General features: G+C 38.2%; 1 protein-coding gene and 1 long non-coding RNA gene across 2 annotated transcripts in view; one reads left to right on the top strand and one right to left on the bottom strand.

Annotated features, from left to right (window-relative positions):
* Positions 1 to 603: 603 nt before the first annotated feature.
* MTPN (myotrophin) overlaps positions 604 to 21,114 on the bottom strand; it is a 76,243-nt gene continuing 55,732 nt past the window's right edge. The window contains exon 4 of the mRNA XM_052638810.1: positions 604 to 3,769. Coding sequence (XP_052494770.1) covers positions 3,683 to 3,769 — 87 coding nt within the window. The 3' untranslated portion in view covers positions 604 to 3,682. The remainder of the gene's footprint in view (positions 3,770 to 21,114) is intronic.
* On the top strand, positions 15,251 to 18,492 carry LOC128046649 (uncharacterized). The gene is made up of 3 exons (XR_008199271.1): positions 15,251 to 15,384; positions 18,091 to 18,176; positions 18,388 to 18,492. It is a non-coding gene; the product is annotated as an uncharacterized LOC128046649 (long non-coding RNA).

Genomic DNA, 21,114 nt, shown 5'->3' on the forward strand with positions numbered 1-21,114 from the left:
TCTTGTTTAGAGGCTTTTTGTTTTTCTCTTCATTGTCTTGTACAAACTCATGTGCATTAGATTCACCTGGAGGGCTCATTGTAACAGACTGCTGGGCCCAGGCTGGACATTTCTATCAAGTTTCCAGGTTACAGTTGCTAGTTTAGGGGCCACATTTTGAGAATAACTGATCTTACAGAAAGAGGACAAAATCTAACAGTCTGATATACTGTGAAAGTTCTGCAATAGCTTAAATAAGCGTGTGAAAGGATTAATGAGGTTTAGCTTGATGCTATTCTAACACCTATTAAGATCCTGACACTCCGATGTTTCCCAGTTACAGCCTGCTCATAAAACTCATCATTTGTTACAAACACTGTGTACTGGGAAACTGACAGATGAGCAGAACCTCTCAATGAGATGAGTAGTAGTTTATTTCAGTTAAATCTTTCCTAGTCTTATTTTCTTTCTGGAAGTGGAATAAAGGGGGGAAATTCAGATTAGTTAAAGTTTAAGGCAAAGTACCAATACAGTTATAAAGAAGACTAGAGGAGGAAGGTGATAATAACCCAAAGTAACCAAGGGAAGAGAAAAATGAAAAACCCTGACACGTTGGCTGTAGCACAATTCAAGTTTATTCCATTTGTTCTTGCAACACAAAACTTAAACACAGTATTATTTAGCATTCTGATGTACATGAACTAGGATAATATGAGAAACCCAACTGTGTCAAATGTATTACACTGTGGAAAAATGAACTCAAATATATCAAAATGCACAACGCACTAGTCTTCCTCCATTACTGCTTAGAAAGATATGATTGTTTCTCCATTTACAAAATAGAATCAGGACAATTTAAATTTTTTAAAATTTTGCATGCAAACACTGCAATTGCTTATGTAGGAGGGCACTCTCACCAGCTTCTTCTATACACAATTGAGTATACAATATTGCATGGAAGAAAACAGCAGCTTAGTTGAAGTTTTAGGGGAAAAAAATCAAATAGGTACATATAGATTTGAAATCCATTATTTGGGGGAAGGAAATCAATGAATGAAGGGCCTGCTTGCTGGCAGCTTCCACCCATGGCATCCACCTACTTCTCCTTCAGGCCCCACTGGGTTTAGAAGGTGAGCTGTGCAGAGAACTACTGGGTCGATTCCGGGGCTGTTAGCTGACCTGTAAGTCTGCGGACACCAGTCTGAAGCTGCAAGGGGGAATCTGTTAGGATACTAATGTAGACAGGTAAACCACCTGTTTTCACTTGAAATAGTGCATATGAAAAGACTGACTTAATACAAAACTACAGAACATGCAAGATTTTTTTCTGAGATGTTAAATATTACTGCAGTGGAGAACAAAACTTACTTAACCTTTTACTAATGCATGTAGTACCAAAAAAGCAGACAAGGTTTTAGCTTTCTTTATTCAAAATATGAACATTAAGTGTTGTAAATTTCTCTGCCAAGTGGTTCAGAAATACATTATAAATAACCTAGTTAAAAAAAAAACTCTAAACCATCTTGGTCAGTCTATTCTATGTTTATCTGTTATTTTCTCAAGCAACCGCTTCATAATTACGGGGTTTACAAAATGGTTGAGAAAGAAGGAAGGCAAAGTAGCCTCTACTGCATTACAAGGAACACCAGGATAAACTGTACAAAGAATCACATGGTCTCTGGACCAGGTGACTGGAGGAAGCAGAGCAGGTTTAGGAACGGTAGAACAGCACACTCTCTACAGTAGCCCACTACAGAAAACACTCAGAAAGTAAAGGTGAAAACTGTGCAGAGAGTGAAAGTCGAGCCTTTTAAACAGCAGTATGCCAAGAAGCGGAAACAAAGATATCAGAACACCTGATAGAGTGCCCTCCATCTTCAGCGAGGATCACTGTGTTTCAGTTCAGTGATGTCATAAAGCACTAATTACTGACTTCTAATCCAACTCTAATAGCCTGCATCAAGACAGCAGAATTAGCCACAGGTATCAAAGTATTTAAACCAGTATTCTGTGATTGTTTTCTTGGACGCAGGAAAATTCCAGGGTTAGGCTAGTTTTAAGTGAAAAAGCCACAGGATAAAAAAAGGGTTCACCGGGGAAAAATACACACAAACAAACCCACACATCAACCAACCAATCAGCAACTGGTAAGATTTGTTATTGGCCAGGCTGACTGTTCTTGGTACTAGTTTAACCCTGTTGTTAGGATGCTACATGGCCTTAAAAAATTGTCATTAATTCTTTATTAACCACAATCTGAATATAAGTCCCTAACCCACCCTCCCCCCACTTTTAAAAACTTGAGGTACATTCAATTATTGCATGACATGGCTAAGGAAAAATGCTAGTATTTTTAGTAAGCATATATGGATGGCAAGTCAAATGAATCTTATTTTATATGCAGGACAGCAAATTTAAGGGTATATGTATGTTTTAATTAGCTGTACTGCTCAAGAAATAAACATTAGAAAATGTGCCTATTTTCTGCAGGTCAGAACACCGTTTTAGGGCACTGTATTTTTAATACAGAATATAATTTGAAGGTGTCCCATTTTATGCAGTGCATAAAAGAGAAAAGAAAAATATATTAGGCAGGTGGGCTGGCATACATTCAGCACAAGCCTATCAACAACTCTGGGAAACCTGGTGACATGCGTATTTTTAAGAGATGGGGTTAAACTGGTCCGAACAGTATATCTCACCCCAGTGAGAGCTTTGGTGTAGTAAGTAATCAGCATCCAAGGTGGGTCTGACAGAGGCATTCCAAAAGAATGTTCCTTGATTCTCCAAACAGAACTGAGGCCAATCTATTCAAACAGCAAATGAAGAAAATCCATAGGTACTAAGACAACTGTTCTCTCTTTATCTAACAGGCTTATGGCTATGATTCTATTTTTAAATCCCCTTTTACTACCAGCAGGAGTTGGAAAAGTGTTTCAATGATCTATGTGTGAATCTAGAGGACGGGAAAAAAATGCAGACTGGAATGATTTCTCCTTTAGACTTCCAAAATTTGAGATTTTATAAATATAACTAGTCAGTTTTACCTAAAGATACATGAAATCCATGTGAAGAGGGAGAGGAAACCCAAAGTCCAGCCGTCCAGCAGCGGAGGAGTATGTGCCCCCTCGCCTTAACCGAGCTCTCATGTAAAGCTGGAAGTCACCAGGGGAGATTTGGTCACCAACCACAGGCAGCGCTCTTAACTACGCCGGGAAATCCCCACTAGAGTGCATCTTAAGGCAGAAGGCTAGAGCTAATTGCTTGTCTCAGCACCCTAAGTTTCGTCACAGCAGCCACTACTGCTCACACAGATAGGGCTACCAAATGTATAGTTGGCCTTGGTATAATCAGACCCTCAACACAATCTAATAAATTAGCTAGGGAGCTGAAAAGGTCAAATATTAACGGTATGTTTTGTCTTTGCTCTCCCATGGGTATCAGTTGTTTTTTTTTTAAACTGGAAATGGAAAAGAGGCTGACCTGATCAGGAATCCTAGTAAAAGCCTGATCTTGTTTTTTTTTTGTGTTCATTGTTTTTTTTGTTCCTGGTAGTCTGATTTGTTATGAATTTCTCTCTCCCCTCACCCCTCTAAAAGTATTTTAGCTGAAGAAGCTGGCAGATAGAGAGTAACAGACAGACAGGCAGCAGTGTGAGGCCACAGGAGAGTCATTCTTCCAGAGCTGTTGGCCCATCCGTCCATCACTGAAGAAGGGCTTTGATTGCCTGGTTGTCAGTAGCTTCAAAGGCAGTCAGTCCATCGGGACCTTTCACAGTCTTATCGGCACCCTGGAAAACAGAGAAAAGAACCTTTATCATTAAACAAGCCTACAACCAAGAGAAGAGAATGAAAGGCTAGATTACTTGGCACATACAAAACTTCTTGCTCCTGGAATCTGTTCCCTTGAAGAAAAAGCCCCAAGTTGTCAAGGATACAGATTAAGCTGTAAAAGTATCAGATTATTTTTCAGGCACTAGAAATATACAAACCACAAACACAACTTGCCAATAATATAGGCAATGACTGGTTTTTATTTATAATACCCAACCAATTAAGTTTTAAACAGGAAGATTCCTGTGTGTAGTATATAATGAGGGTGGGGAGAGAACACTTTTGCTAAAAAAAGCATTACTGTGACAACACTTTCTTCTTTGCAACACTTTTTGGAGAGTGCATAAATATTACATATTTTTAAAATCTAGAACTTATAAATCTTTTAGACAAATTCCTAAAGAACATGTATGATACTGGTCATTATACTTCCACTGGAATGTGAGCCAGCAAAGGAGGGTCCCTGTTATACTCCAGACAGATCCTCTCCAGTTTGCTCCCTTGTGCTTCTGGAGGAGAGTGCTGTTCTGGACATTTTACCTGCAACATGGCACTTCGGTTTTGAGAATGTGTACGTTTGCTTTGGTTGGTGTCTGTTGTTCTTATCCATCTTCCCTTATTAGAAAAAAAACTCAATGTAAGTAGAAACCTTATTCATATTATCCACTACTGTGTCCCCAGTATTTAAACAAGTGCCTGGTACACGGGAGGTGGATTTGCTCCCAAACCAGGTCTGAGCTCTCTAACTCCCAGTGACAGCAACACTCTGCCGTCTGAGGGCTCTCTGACAGCTCCAGCCCAACCAGGATGTATTCACCACATAACCTCTAGTCTCCTGTCTTCCTACCATTGCCAAGGCTCTTCTCTTCCTGAGGCCTATACAACTGTCTAAACTTGGGAGTACATGGTCCTGTAGAGACCAATGTCAGTCAAATTCACCAGTCTCTGCCCCCATTCATCGTTCACTGTGCTGATCCTCTAGAATGTCTCACCATTCCATACCTTTACATTGCTGGGTTCCATAGGGAATGCCCTGCCTCCTTTCTCTGGGGAACCCATTCAGTCATTCAACAAATATTGACTGAATGCCTGAAGTATAGACACTGTGTAAGGGGCTGGTGGTGATTCAGTCACTAAGTCGTGTCTGACTCTTGTGACCTCATGGATGGTAGCCAATCAGACTCCTCTCTCGATGGGATTTCCCAGGCGTAAGGGGCTGGAGAATCAAAGGAAAAACAAGATACACTCTGCCAGTCTGGCTAGTGTGAGAGACAAACAAATGGTCAAATATGATACAATGGGATGAGAGCAAAAAGAGCACTATGCACAGTGGTGAGTGGCCCATAAACCAGAACGGGATGAGGAAGGAGGGTGCAGGAGTCTTTCTGGATGAGGTAATGCTTGAGCTGGGTCTTGATGAGTAAGTACAAGCTGATTAAGTGAGCCAGGAAGGAGATGACAGAAATTCTAGCAAGTGTTAAATTATCACAAAGTCCTCCCATTACGAATATAAAGGTTTGCTTTCTCATTTTCTAAGTGATTTTAACTGCACTATGAGACACATGGAACTTACAGTCAAGTGACAGAGAAATCTGCAAGTGAGAACTTCAGTGGCGAGCATGCCAACAGAGGTTCAGTTCAGTTCAGTTGCTCAGTCGTGTCCGACTCTTTGCGACCCCATGAATCGCAGCATGCCAGGCCTCCCTGTCCATCACCAACTCCCAGAGTTCACTCAGATTCACGTCGTCCATCGAGTCAGTGATGCCATCCAGCCATCTCATCCTCTGTCGTCCCCTTCTCCTCACGCCCCCAATCCCTCCCAGCATCAGAGTCTTTTCCAATGAGTCAACTCTTCGCATGAGGTGGCCAAAGTACTGGAGCTTCAGCTTTAGCACCATTCCTTCCAAAGAAATCCCAGGGCTGATGATCTTCTGAATGGACTGGGTGGATCTCCTTGCAGTCCAAGGGACTCTCAAGAGTCTTGTCCAACACCACAGTTCAAAACCATCAATTCTTCGGTGCTCAGCCTTTTTCACAGTCCAACTCTCACATCCAGGTTTGGTGACAATAATTGGGTCAGTTGTATTCAAAACAAATTCTTTAAAATGTTTTTTTACCGAAGTCTAGTTGAAAGACACTGTTGTGTTAATTACTGTTGTACAGTAAAGTGACTCAGTTATATGTACATACATTTTTTTCATATTCTTTTCCATTATGGTTTACGTGGGACCGTATTGTTCACCATTCTATACGTACCAGTTTGCATCTGCTAACCCCAAACTCAGAATCCATGCCTCTTTCCCATCACTATCCCTCTGCAGCCACCCGTCTATTCTGTGTCCCTGTTTCTGCTCCATAGGCAGGTTCATCTGTGTCATATTTTAGATCCCACATATAAGTGATATCATACGGTATTTGTCTCTCTCTTTTTGATTTACTTCACTTAGTATGATAATCTTTAGGCCCATCCATGTTGCTGCAAATGGCATAATTTCATCCCTTTTTATGACTGAGGAGCATTCCACTGTATATATATGCACCACATCTTTATTCATCTGTTGGTGGACATTTCGGCTGTTTCCATGTCTTGGCTACTCTAAACAGTGCTGCTGTGAACAGAGGGGTGCATTTATCTTCTTTAGAATTATAGTTTCGTCTGGCTTATAAGGCCAGAAGTGGATCATATGGTGGTTCTATTTTTAACAAAACAATGTTTCTTATTCTTATTGTTAACTTTTTATGACTAGCATTGTAAACTGTAATTCTGCATTAACAAAAAGTCAAATATCACAGTGAACATCTGTTGCTTTTCAGCTGCCAGAGTTCACGTCCCTTCTTCTGATAACAGCATCCTAATTTCATTCTAGGGAATCATTTGTCACCACTGTGTGGACTCCTCAAACTATAACTTAAGGTGCCAGGTACTTTTCTTGCCAACCATCAGAGCAGGACACTCACTCCTGGATTTTGAATCTTGACTGAAAAGAGCAAAAGAAAGGCAACAAGAAGTCAGAGCTCTCTTATTTCTGTGGCGTCACCCAGAAAAGGCAGCAAGGAGTGAAGTGTCTCCTATCTAAAGTCTCACAGCTGGCACAGTTCTGGCCTCTTCTCAGCCCAGTACTCCAACTTGCCAACTGATTCTATGATTAGGCCAATTATCTTCTACTTGAGTGAAATTCTGCTATTTGCAACCCCCAAAATCTGGCTGATAAAAGTATCTAAAATTTTATATAAGCCATCTCTTTTTTCCTAATTATAACACAAACTAATCACAGAACTCAGACACACCAAAAAAGCCCCCATAATACTCATTATTCTACAAGCCAAATACAACTAACATTAACATTCTAGTGTTTCTATCTACTCATGTCCTAAATATGTATGTGCATGTACTGCTTTTAAAAATAAATGAGTAACCATAAGAGAAACAGAGTGACTTACACCACACAAAAGAAGCTTTAAGATAAAGACGTATTACCAGAGACAAAGAGGGACATTTCATATTATTAAAAGGCTTAATATCCAAAATTTAAAAATAAAACCAAGAAAACAATTCCATTTATGATAGCATCAAAAATAAATGTTAGGAATAAATTTAATTAACTCAAACCAGTTCTTCTAAAAGTGATAAAGCAGTTCTGTCAACATGGAAAAAGATATTAAAAGAAAATGATTTTTGGTAGCTGACTGGAGAACTTAAACATCTGGCCTCATCCCTTCCTTGAGGAAACCATTTTCAATCAATTGTTATTAGTTCTAAGGATCGTTTCATGGCTGTAACTAATACACTCATGCCACTAGAGTTATTAACTTTAGATATTACCTTCTGATTCCCCACTACACAGATGCGGCTCTAACACACTACCACCTTCTACCCCAGATCCTCCCAATTTCTTATACTTAAAAACAGCAGTTTTGTTTCTCTGTAAATTTGTGATGTATTTATTTAAACCTGTGTTTCTTGTTTCATCAATTCTGACAGTATCTCTGCTTTGTAAGATACTTTGTCTACCTTCACCCATTCCTCACACCCAAATGAGTTTTGAGATTCATATGAATGAGATAATAATACAGTATTTGTCTTTCTCCAATATATCTCACTTAACACAATGCCCTCAAGGCCTCTCTGTTGTTGCAAATGGCAGGATTTTCTTTTTTTAAATAGCTGAATAATATTCCATTGCAGTGTGTGTGTATATATATATATATATATATACACACATACACACACACATATATCACATTTTCTTTATTCACACAGGTTATTTTCAAGTCTTGGTCACAGTAAATAATGCTGCAGTGAACACAAAGTACAGATATCTTTTTGAGTTAGGATTTCTGTTTCCCTCAGATAAACACCCAGAAGTAGAACTGCTGGATCATATGGCAGTCCTATTTTTAATTTCTGAGGCCCCTCCATACTGTTTTCTACAGAGGCTGCACCAACTTACACCCTGCCAATAGTGCGCTGCTGCTACTGCTAAGTCCCTTCAGTCACGTCCGACTCTGTGCGACCCCATAGACGGCAGCCCACCAGGCTCCCCCGTCCTTGGGATTCTCCAGGCAAGAACACTGGAGTGGGTTGCCATTTCCTTCTCCAATGTATGAAAGTGAAGTTGCTCAGTCGTGTCCAACTCTTCGCAACCCCATGGACTGTGGCCCACCAGGCTCCTCCGCCCATGGGATTTTCCAGGCAAGAGTACTGGAGTGGGGTGACAGTGCCTTCTCTGACCAATAGTGCACAAGGGTTCCCTTTTTTCCACATCCCTGCCAACACTTACTGTTTCTTATATCCGTAATAACAGCCATTCTAATAGGTATGAGGTGACAGTTCATTGTGGTTTTGATTTATATTTCCCTGATGATTACTAACGTTGAGGAACCTTTTAATGTATCTGGTGGCCATCTGAGTATCTTTTGTAAAAAATGTCTATTCAGATCCTCTATCCATTTTAAAACAAGATTTTTTAAACTTTTTTTTCCGGTTATGTGAATATTTTGTTTTGGATATTAACCCTTTATCATATATATGATTTGCAAATAATTCTCTCCCATTCTATAGGTTGCCCTTTCATCTTGTTGATGGTTTCTTTTGTTTTTGGCGCCAAATTCAAAAACTTATCACCAAAATGAATGGCAAGGAGCTTATCAACCATGTTTTTTTCCCTCGAAGTTCCATGGTTTCAGGTCTTATTTTAAAGTCTTTAATTCATTTTGAGTCAATTTTTGTGTGTGGTGTAAGATAGTGGTCCAGTTTCATTCTTTTGCATATAACTGCCCACTTTTCAATATCATTAATTGACTACACTGTCCTTTGCCGATGGTATATTCTTAGCTGCTTAACGGTAAATTCATTGACCGTGCATGTGTATCAGTTCAGTTGTTCAGTCATGTCCGACTCTTTGTGACCCCATGGACTGCAGCACACCAGGCTTCCCTGTCCATCACCAACTCCCAGAGTTTACTCAAACTCATGTCCATTGAGTGGGTGATGCCATCCAACCATCTCATCCTCTGTCATCCCCTTCTCCTCCCGCCTTCAATCTTTTTCATCAGGGTCTTTTCCAATGAGTTGGTTCTTTGCATCAGGTGGCCAAAGTACTGGAGTTTCAGCTTCAACATCAGTCCTTCCAATGAATATTCAGGACTCATTTCCTTTAGGATGGACTGGTTGGACCTCTGTGCAGTCCAAAGGACTCTCAAAAATCTTCTCCAACACCACATTCAAAAGTATCAGTTCTTTGGCACTCAGCTTTCTTTATAGTCCAGCTCTCACATCCACACATGACTACTGGAAAAACCACAGCTTTGACTAGATGGACCTTTGTTGGCAAAGTAATGTCCCTGCTTTTGAATATGCTGTCTAGGTTGGTCACAACTTTTCTTCCAAGGAGCAAGCATCTTTTAATTTCATATGTGTGTGTGTATATATATATATATATATATATGTGGGTTTATTTTTGGGTTCTCTATTTTCTGTCCCACTGATCTATGTACCTCGTTTTATGTCAATACTGTACTGTTTTGATTCTTATGCATGTATGCTCAGTCATGTCCAACTCTTTGTGACCCCAATGGACATAGCCTACCAGGCTCCTCTGTCCATGAAATTTCCCAGGCAAGAATACTGGAGTGGGTTGCCATTTCCTACTCTTTGCAACTCAGGGACTGAACTCACATCTCCTGTGTCTCCTGCACCAGCAGGGAGATTTATTACCACTGGGCCACCTGGGGAGCAATTTTGCTTCCTACATATTTGTGATATAGTTTGAAATCAGGAAGTGTGGCACCGCTAGCCTTGTTCTTTTTTCTCAAGATTGCTTTGAGTATTCAGGATCTGCTGTGGTTCCATACAAATTTTAGCACTGTTTAATCTATAAAAATTGCCATTGGAATTCTGATAGAAACGGCATTAAAGCTTCTTTGGGCATTATGGACATTTTAACAATACTGATTCTGCCAATGCATGAGCACAAAGTATCTTTCCATCTATTTGTGTCTTCTCAATATATTTCATCAATGTATTTTTCAGCATACGAATGAATCTTTTGCCTTCTTGGTTAAATTTACTCCTAGGTATTTCATTCTTTTTGATGCAATTATTTTAAGTGGAACTTAAACTCTCTTATAATTTGTAATTAGTATACAGAAACACAACAGATTTTTGGATACTGGTTTTGTATCCTGATACTTAACTGAATTAGGTGAATAGTTCTAACAGCTATTTTAGTGGAGTCTTTAGGGTTTTCTATAATATATGTTGTGTCATTGGCAAATAGAGAACATTTTACTTCTTCTCTTTCAAACTGGATACCTTTTATTTCTTTTCTTCTCTAACCACTCTGGCTAGGGACTTCCAGTACTATGTTAAATAAGCAGTGTGAGTGGGCATCCTCATCTCATTCATTATCTTAGAGGAAAAGCTTTGTTTTTCGCAGTTGAGTATGACATACAGGTTGTGGTCATAATACAGCCTTTGTTATGCTGTGGTATATTCCCTCTCCATCCGATTTATTGAGTGTTTTCATTATGAATGAATGTTAAATTATGTCAATGCTTTTTCTGCATCTACTAAAATAATCATATGATTTTTATCCTTCCTTGTTATTGCATTATATCACAATGATTTGCAGATTCTGAATCATCCTTGTGTCCCTGGAATAATCTGATCATGGAGTATGAACCTTTTAATATATTGCTAGGTTTGGTTTGCTGACATTTCGTTGAGGATTTTTTTTATCTATGTTCATCAGGGATACTGGCCTGCAATTTTCTTGTGGCATCCTTGTCTGGTTTTGGATGAGGAAATGCTGGCCTTGTAAAATGAGACTGGAAGTGGTCCCATCTGTACTGATGTTTTTGGGAAGAGTTTGAGAAGGACTGATATTAACTCTTCTTTAAATGTTTGGTAGAACTCACCAGTAAAGCTATCTAGTCCTGAATACTGATAGACTTTTACAGTTAAAATATAAAAACAATGCTTAAATTACTTCTGGGTAGACAAAGATGCCACACACAAAAAGAAAACTACAGGCCAATATCACTGATGAACATAGATGCAAAAATCCTCAACAAGTCTAGCAAACAGAATCCAACAAACAACATTAAAAAGATCATACATCATGACCAAGTGGGCTTTATCCCAGGGATGCAAGGATTCAATATCTGCAAATCAATCAATGTGATACACCACATTAACAAACTGAAAGATAAAAACCATATGATTATCTCAACAGATGCAGGGAAAGCCTTTGACAAAATTCAACACCCATTTATGATAACTCTTGAGAAAGCAGGCACAGAAGGAAAATACCACAACATAATAAAGGCCATATATGATAAACCCACAGCAAACATTATCCTCAATGGTGAAAAACTGAAAGCAAAGAATTATCTCAAAAATATACAAGCAGCTCATGCAGCTCAATACCAGAAAAATGATCCAATCGAAAAATGATCCAATCATAAAATGGGCCAAAGAACTAAACAGACATTTCTCCAAAGAAGACATACAGATGGCTCAAAAACACATGAAAAGATGCTCAACATCACATTATTAGAGAAATGCAAATCAAAACCACAGTGAGGTACCATCTCATGCCAGTCAGAATGGCTGCCATCAAAAAGTCTACAAACAAATGCTGGACAGGGTGTGGAGAAAAGGGAACCCTCTTACATTGTTGGTGGGAATACAAACTAGTACAGCCACTATGGAGAAGAGTGTGGAGATTCCTTAAAATACTGGAAACAGAACTGCCATATGACCCAGCAATCCCACTCCTGGGCATACACACTGAGGAAACCAGAATTTAAAGAGACACATGTACCCTAATGTTCATCGCAGCACTGCTTACAATAGCTAGGACATGGAAGCATAGGCTGTATATTGTCACCCTGCTTATTTAACTTACATGCAGAGTACATCATGAGAAACACTGGGCTAGAAGAAGCACAAGCTGGAATCAAGATTGCCAGGAGAAATATCAATAACCTCAGATATGCAGATGACACCACCCTTATGGCAGAAAGTGAAGAAGAACTAAAAAGCCTCTTGATGAAAGTGAAAGAGGAGAGTGAAAAAGTTGGCTTAAAGCTCAACATTCAGAAAACGAAGATAATGGCATCTGGTCCCATCACTTCATGGGAAATAGTTGGGCAAACAGTGGAAACAGCATCAGACTTTTATTTTTGGGGGCTCCAAAATCACTGCAGATGGTGATTGCAGCCATGAAATTAAAAGACGCTTACTCCTTAGAAGAAAAGTTATGACCAACCTAGGCAACATATTCAAAAGCAGAGACATTACTTTGCCAACAAAGGTCCATCTAGTCAAGGCTATGGTTTTTCAGTGGTCATGTATGGATGTGAGAGTTGGACTGTGAAGAAAGCTGAGCGCCGAAGAATTGATGCTTTTGAACTGTGGTGTTGGAGAAGACTCTTGAGGGTCCCTTGGACTGCAAAATCCAACCAGTCCATTCTGAAGGAGATCAGCCCTGGGTGTTCTTTGGAAGGAATAATGCGAAAGCTGAAACTCCAGTACTTTGGCCACCTCATGCGAAGAGTTGACTCATTGGAAAAGACTCATGCTGGGAGGGATTGAGGGCAGGAGGAGAAGGGGACGACAGAGGATGAGATGGCTGGATGGCATCACTGACTCGATGGACGTGAGTCTGAGTGAACTCCGGGAGTTGGTGATGGACAGGGAGGCCTGGCGTGCTGCAGTCCGTGGGGTCGCACAGAGTTGGACACGACTGAGTGACTGAACTGATAGAATATAACCACTATGCTGCTGCTGCTACCGCTAAGTCGCTTCAGTCGTGTCCGACTCTCTGTGACCCCACAGACGACAGCCCAACAGGCTCCCCCGTCCCTGGGATTCTCCAGGCAAGAACACTGGAGTGGGTTGCCATTTCCTTCTCCAATGCATGAAAGTGGAAGTGAAGTCGCTCGGTCGTGTCTGATGCTACTTCAAATACAACTAACGAGACAGCAACAAAAATTCAATCTAATCGTAAAGTATATTAATATCATGGATCTATAACCACTAAATAAAAACTTAGCAACCGTGATTTGATATATTCAACTCACTTTTGGAAAGAAAGCGAGTTAGAATCAAATACAAAACGAATGCCTGAATATCTGGTATTAAATGTCCCACAGGACTCTTAAAATGTAAAGGAACAAAGCAATTCTTTGTCCTCTCCCTTTAACCACTCAACTAACTCTTATTCAACTGTTATTCTCTGTGAAGCCCTTCTGGAATTTTCCAGACAGTGACTTGGCTTGGCTTCTCTCCTCCTGTATGCAAGGGCATGTTGTCGACCACACTTCAAGGCAGACACTGTAGCTTGGCTTATCTAAAGTCTAGTACAGCCCCCTTTTTTTTCTGTGCTTTCCTCCCCTACACAGAAGAAACTGAATCCCCAGACTCCCTTAAAGCTGCAGGCGGCCCTCTGGCACAGAGCTGGCCTCTCCTGTGGACAGCTTTCTTTCTCCATAAAGCCCCAGGGACGAGAGAATACTTAGTTGTCCTGAGACAGTAAGGACTAGGGGAAAGGACAAGGGGAGCCAGTCATTTAGCCTTGGACTGTCATACCTGCAGGCCACTTTTCCTCTGAGATATAACTGACACAGAACATGACACCAGGTGTACAATATGATGATCTGATACCTGGATATACTGCAAAATGACTACCACAATAAGACGAGTCAATATCTATCACTACACAGAGTTACAAAGTTTTTTCCTTAGGATGAGAACTTGTAAGATTTACTCTCTTAATAACTTTCAGATGTATAATTCAGTATTGTTAACTATAGTTACTATGTTTTATGTTACATCCCCAGGACTTATTTATCTGATAATTGTAAGCTTGTATCTTTTGAACCCTCCCACCTCTGGCAACCATCAACATCATTTGTTCTCTGTATATGTGAGTTCTGTTTTAGATTTCACATGTAAATAAGATCATATGGTATTTTTCTCTGACTTATTTCATTCAGCATAATGCCTTCAAGGTCCCTCCATGCTGTCACAAATTTTGGAAAGGATATACTGTACAATATAGGGAATATAGCCAATATTTTATAATAACTATAAATGGAATATAATCTTAAAAAATTGTGAATCACTGGATGGACCTAGAGATTATCCTAAATAAAGCAAGTCGAAGACAAACATTATATGGTATCACTTACAGGTGGAATCTGAAAAACAGTACAAATGAACTTATATATAAAACAAAAATAGATTCACAGACGTAGAAAACAAATTTGTGGTTACCAAAGTGGAAGGGGAGGGGAGGGATAAGCTGTAACAGATGCACACTACCATATATAAACAAGGGTTTATATTCAGTATCTTATAATAACCTATAATGGAAAAGAATTTTAAAAGAACAGATATACACATATATATGTATAATCTCATCATTTTTCTGTACACTTGAAACAAACACAATATTGTAAGTCAACTATACTTCATTAAAAAAAAATACTGTACACCTGTAACTTATACAACATTGTACAGCTACACTTCAAAAAAAAAAAAAATCAAGCAGGTGGTGTGGATCCCAGTTCTACCCTGAAGTAGCTGTGTGACTTTAGGCAATCCTTAACCTCTCTGCAGATGTTTTATTTGCTTTACAATCTGTAAATAAAATGGTAAGGCTTACATGACCTCTGCACAAAGTCCTCCATCAAAAATTCTGTTAATCTCTCTTAAAAATAAGAGTTAAATAGTGGAATATTATTCAGCCACAAAAGGGGAAGCCACTTTCTTGTTTAAATCTCTGTAGCAGGAGTTTTGTTACAGTTGAATTCCACTTCTCTTAAGAGTGTTTGTCACAGTCTTTAATTATCTGCTAACTGTGCTTTATTATTGGCTGTGAAGTCACAGGTGGTGGTTTAGTCGCTCAGTCATGTTCCACTCAGACAATCCTGTGGACTGCAGCCTGTCAGGCTCCCCTGTCCATGGAATTCTCCAGGCAAGAACACTGGAGTGGGTTGTCATTTCCTTATCCAGGGGATCTTCCCAACCCAGGAATCAAACCCGGGGAAGTCATAGGACCAGGTATTAAATCTGTCTTTGCTAACTTCAGGACCATGCACCCTGTCTGCCTCTCTAAACAATGTGCTAAACAAGCAACAGGAAATGGCATGTCCTCGCAATACTTGCGAGGACTTCTAATTTATGTGGTGGGCTGTGTTGCTATTTTAACCTTTTAGTTTGAAAAAAAAAAAATAAAAAACTCATTCTTATAACCTCAATTAACTCTTACAGAGAAAAGTAGCCACTCCAACCTATTTACATAACAAAACCTAACAAATGAAGCCCCTTTTCCACCCCCGGAGCAATGAGACAGTCTATGTTTCACTGTACTTCTCATTTGGAGACGGCGACTACAGTTCATTTTCAGCTGCATATATAATGATCTTGGATTTGTTCTTATGTTATAGCTCTGGTGTCAAAGTAGTGGGGCTTGAATCCTCATTCTCCTCCTAATGAGCTGTGTGATCCTGGGAAAGCTTCCCAATGCTTGGTGCCTCAATTTCCCCATCTGTAAAATGGGGGATTAAAAATCGTACCCACTTCATTGGGATTACTGTGATTAAATGAATCAATATATGTAAAGCACTTAAATGACATTTCTTAGGTATAAGTACTATTTTAACTAGGAGCTAATTCATTTACCTTCTCATCAACTCTATGTGGTAAGTACTAGCCCCATGTCTCAGAAGAGAACATTCAGGCTGAGACGATGAGGAATTTACTTAAAGCCACAAAGTTATTAAGGAGAACTGAAAGCCAAACTTGGAGGTGTGTGACATCACAGCACACACTTTATGTCACTAACAGAAACTATCTAAAATAACAATGCACTCCAGTCAGAAAGAGCTAAATAGGTTAAAAAAAAAGCTTACAAAGGACATAGTTCTGGATGAGATTTGTAAGGTCTATCAAAACAGTGTAACAACTGGTTTCTACAGTCTCTGGGGGGTACTATTCTAGCTATATCAAGCCTGCTAGTTCTTTCCTCATGCAGTTTCTAAAAATAAGGCAATTCAGAAAAGGTATTGCTCAGTTCTTTGCAGGTCACTAGTCCTAAAATTTTTTGAAACTAAACTTGCCCATGTTACATGGGAAAGAACTCTGGGGGTTAAAGCAATAATCAATAATATGTGTGCTTTGAGAATATGCAAAACTGTTTAGATTTTACCAGGAGTGGAATAGTGAGTAATTTGAGTAAAAAAATGTTTCTACCTACCACACATCTACTTAAGCTGAAAAGGGGTTGACCTCTAAGCCCTTTTATCTTGATTCTCAATTCAAGCAGCAGAATCTGTACCACAGACAACTCTTTTAACAATGCTGCTATTTGAGAGGGATATTCAAATTTTATTACCAACTGGCTGCTTGAGTTTTTTCAAGTACAGCACAGAAAACATATTGAGCAAAATTTTCAGCATTATCAGGTAAGGAGCTTTTCTAATATTAGCAGTTTTAGTACTTTTTATTCTCTACAGCAGTTGTACATAAGATGTTAATCATTTTAACTTCCTTTTTATAAAAGGAAGGCCATTGAGTAAATCTGTTTTTCACTCATTTATCCACACAATGAACATAGAGTGGTCTGAATCAGCTGTGCATCAGAGTTGCACAAACATCAGTGGTTACATATTTCTCTTGAAAGGTTACAGGAGACGTCCTAAGGAGGTAAATTCTGTGACACAGTGTAAAGCAGAGAAATAACAGAAAACAAAAGAGCCAAGTTTATTCTGGACTTTTCTCTCTCAGATATAGCTTAGTATGCTGTCTCTACCAACAAATGAATTTATAATAACAAGTATACTGTCAGTTTGATTCTGTAATAATAAAACAGTAATTATGTTTAAAAACTCATTAAATTTTATAAGATTTGTGATTCTCTCATGCTAGGGTGCCTTTTCTCTTTGTTTAAAAGAATTCTTATTTAATAGGAAGTTGAGTGGTCATTTTTAATAGCAGTATATCGCATATAAGGGACAGAGTATAAACATACACTAGAGTAATGAATGCTTATCTGTCTGAATTCTAAATGATAGTAAACTTAAATGTTACTTTGATGTTAAGTATTTCCCTTTTCCCCACAATACCCTAGAGTGGATTATTTAGAAACAGTTTTCTTAACAAGACTTCTTAAAATCTTTTATTATCAAGAGAATTACATAAAGAATTTTAGTAAGTATAAATATAGAAATCTGATATATATATTAAATACTATATACTAGATTAGAGGAAATGTTAATATTAGAGGAAATGTCTAGCCTGATAGTGTATTAATGTTATAGGCAAACAATTACTTCTCACAGAGAACTGTTTTTTTTAACCACACAGAAATTAGATGCTGCCAAATTATATGTAACTGTGAAAAATAAATAAAATTTAGACTTACAAATATCCATCAGCTATAACATAGTTCAAGAGTACCATTTTGTGATTAACTCTCTTCTACATAATGTGTGCCTGCAACATTACTATTATTCAGGCAGTCAGTAATATTTTTATACATCTTTTATTTCAAAAGTCTCCTTTTAAGATTTTTTTCAGGCAAAAAAAAAAAATCTTATTCAACTGTGAGATAATTACAATTTAAAATGACAGCTGCTTAGATGGTCTGTTTTTGCTTTCATAACATTAGGTCAAGGTCTGTTAGGTTTGGTCCTTTTAGTGACTGTGGGGCTGCTGCCACTTCTGTTTCATACCCTCACATGGGCTTAAGACTACCCTATTCCCCAGGATGCTTCTGGTGCCTGAATTTTGAATCTGTTTCATCTGTCTCCTTTCACCAGTTTTACCACTGTTTCTGAGGTACTCTGGATTTGGTGAGTACCAGGAGTTTTATTCACATTCCTTGAATCTTATTTAGTATTATTTAGCAGTTCTATAGTTTTAGCTTATATTTTTAAACATTCATGTTGATTTTATATTTCAATAATTGTTTTTATTCACGTAGTAATTTCTTGTGTATTCATTTTTACATCTCAGTCTTCTCCTTTGGGTTTAATTTGTTTTTTCACTTGTTTGTTGCTCCAGGGTGCTGACCACTTCTGGGCTTCAAGCTGCCTTGGATCGACTCGTAACTTGCAACAGTCCTCTCTTGCTTATGTTTGGGAATGCCTTCTTCTTCAGCTTCATCTCACCTGTTTTCTGTCTCTCAAGGATAATTTATTGTCTCATAAATCCCATCTTATGGTTTAAAGCAGATGTTGATTCATTTATTTTAAAAAATCTCTTTTCTATTATCAGAGGGTTAAAGGGGGATACCCTGGCCCATGCTCAGACCTCGGTCTTGAAGTGAAAGGATCACAAGTGTTGATCTCTACATTTTTTTCAATCATGAGTTGTAACAATAGAAAATCAGGCCAAATAGCTTTTACCTGCAGAAATATAATCATTATTTCTCATAACTGTCCATGATGATAAGTCTGAAAAGGAACTCTTAAGGAGAAAGAACATGTGTGGAGTCATGTCTTGGAAAAAATCTTGATTCTATTACTTTCTGTTAGACTTTAGGAAGTTGTTTAACTTCCTTTATGGTCACCTTAAGTATTTGGAGATTTCATAAACAAAAGTTATATTTTCCATAGATGTTACCTTCTGTTTTTGCCATATGGATAATAAAGAATTAAACATCTTATATTCCTACTTGTGTCACAACTTCATCTTCTACTGCATTAAAATAAAAACTGTCCAGTAACTGGAACAGCTTGTTTTAATATAAAATCAAATCACGTAGTTTGATTTTATACATTCTAGCAACTTTTTTGTTTTTGTAATTTTTGTTTGTACCATTACTTGTGATCATATTGAGTTTTAAAATATTATTTTGGCTTTTCCCTTATGCTAATGATATACCAGTGGAATAATACAGTTGACCCTCTGTGTAGCTGAAAATCCATTTGTAACTTATAGCTGGCTCTTCGTATCTGTGGTTCCTCCGCATTTGTTGATTCACTCAACCATGCATCTTGCAGTATATTCAGCATTTACTACTGAAAAAAAATCTGCATGTAAGTGTACTGGTTCAATACAAACCTTTGTTGTTCAAGAATCAGTTGTATATTAGAGCTGTCAATAAATCTGGAAAACTTCTAAAACTATGTACTTTCAAATGAATTCATAGTAATTGATAAGGATTCTAACTTTGATAAAAAGCAGGATAAACCAGATTACATATAAACTCTGACTGGACTTTAAATAAATGCACTGGAATAGCCTTACTTTAGTTAATTAAGGATTTCTGAAAGAGCACAATTTCCTCCTTTAAAAATTCTGTTAACAGAGCTACTGGGTATCCATTAAGAAGCTTATGCAAAAATAAAATCAACATAATTAATTTTGGGAAAAAAACCACCACCACATTGTATTACATTGCTTTAAAAAGGTCATATGTTGCTTTCAAAAACATAAAAAGAAAATATTTCTTTCATCTAAAATAACAACTCTACATGGTTACAATTGGTTTGCCATCAATATAGCCACCACTGAATGTCACTAATTTAGCTACAAAAATTAAGGCTCAGATATAATGAAAGGACAAAATTATAGGCACAAATAAAATTAAAAACTACTTTAAAGTCAGGACTCAACTTATAACCGATAATTCAGCAATATAGTATATATCTATGAAGACCCTTCTGGGATAACATATAATGGCTTACAATACATTCAAATCAAGCCAGCTTTTCAGGAACTTATCTAAGTAGAAGATTTAAGGTCTTAATGATGTACAGCATAGTGTTTTGGGAATAAGAAATATGGAACAATGGTCTGTGCTCTTGCTATCTTAAGAGTAATCACTCCTTATTTTGTTTGTCCTAGGTGGAAAAAAGCTGAAGTTGAACGGTTCTATGAAGACCTAAATGACCTTTTAGAACTAACACCCAAAAAAGATGTCCTTTTCATTATAGGGGACTGGAATGCAAAAGTAGGAAGTCAAGAAACACCTGGAGTAACTGGCAAATTTGGCCTTGGAGTACAGAATGAAGCACCACAAAGGCTAATAGAGTTTTGCCAAGAGAACAAACTGGTCATAACAAACACTCTTTTCCGACAACACAAAAGAAGACTCGACACATGGACATCACCAGATGGCCAACACCGAAATCAGATTTATTATATTCTTTGCAGCTAAAGATGGAGAAACTCTATATAGTCAGCAAAAACAAGACCAGGAGCTGACTGTGGCTCAGATCATGAACTTCTTATTGCCCAAATTCAGACAAAAATGGAAGATACTAGGGGAAACCACTAGACCATTCAGGTATGACCTAAATCAAATCCCTTATGATTATACAGTGGAAGTGAGAAATACATTTAAGGGACTAGATCTGATAGAGTGTCTGATGAACTATGGACGGAGGTTCATGACACTGTACAGGAGACAGGGATAAAGACCATCCCCATGGAAAAGAAATGCAAAACAGCAAAATGGCTGTATGAGGAGGCCTTATAAATAGCTGTGAAAAGAAGAGAAGCAAAAAGCAAAGGAGAAAAGGAAAGATACAGCATCTGAATGCAGAGTTCCAAAGAAGAGCAAGACGAGATAAGAAAGCCTTCCTCAGCAATCAGTGCAAAGAAATAGAGGAAAAGAACAGAATGGGAAAGACTAGAGATCTCTTCAAGAAAATTAGAGATACCAAGGGAACATTTCATGCAAAGATGAGCTCGATAAAGGACAGAAATGGTATGGACCTAACAGAAGCAGAAGATATTAAGAAGAGGTGGCAAGAATACACAGAAGAACTGTACAAAAAAGAT

The sequence above is a fragment of the Budorcas taxicolor genome, chromosome 4 (assembly GCF_023091745.1).
Source record: "Budorcas taxicolor isolate Tak-1 chromosome 4, Takin1.1, whole genome shotgun sequence".
Lineage (NCBI taxonomy): Eukaryota > Metazoa > Chordata > Mammalia > Artiodactyla > Bovidae > Budorcas > Budorcas taxicolor.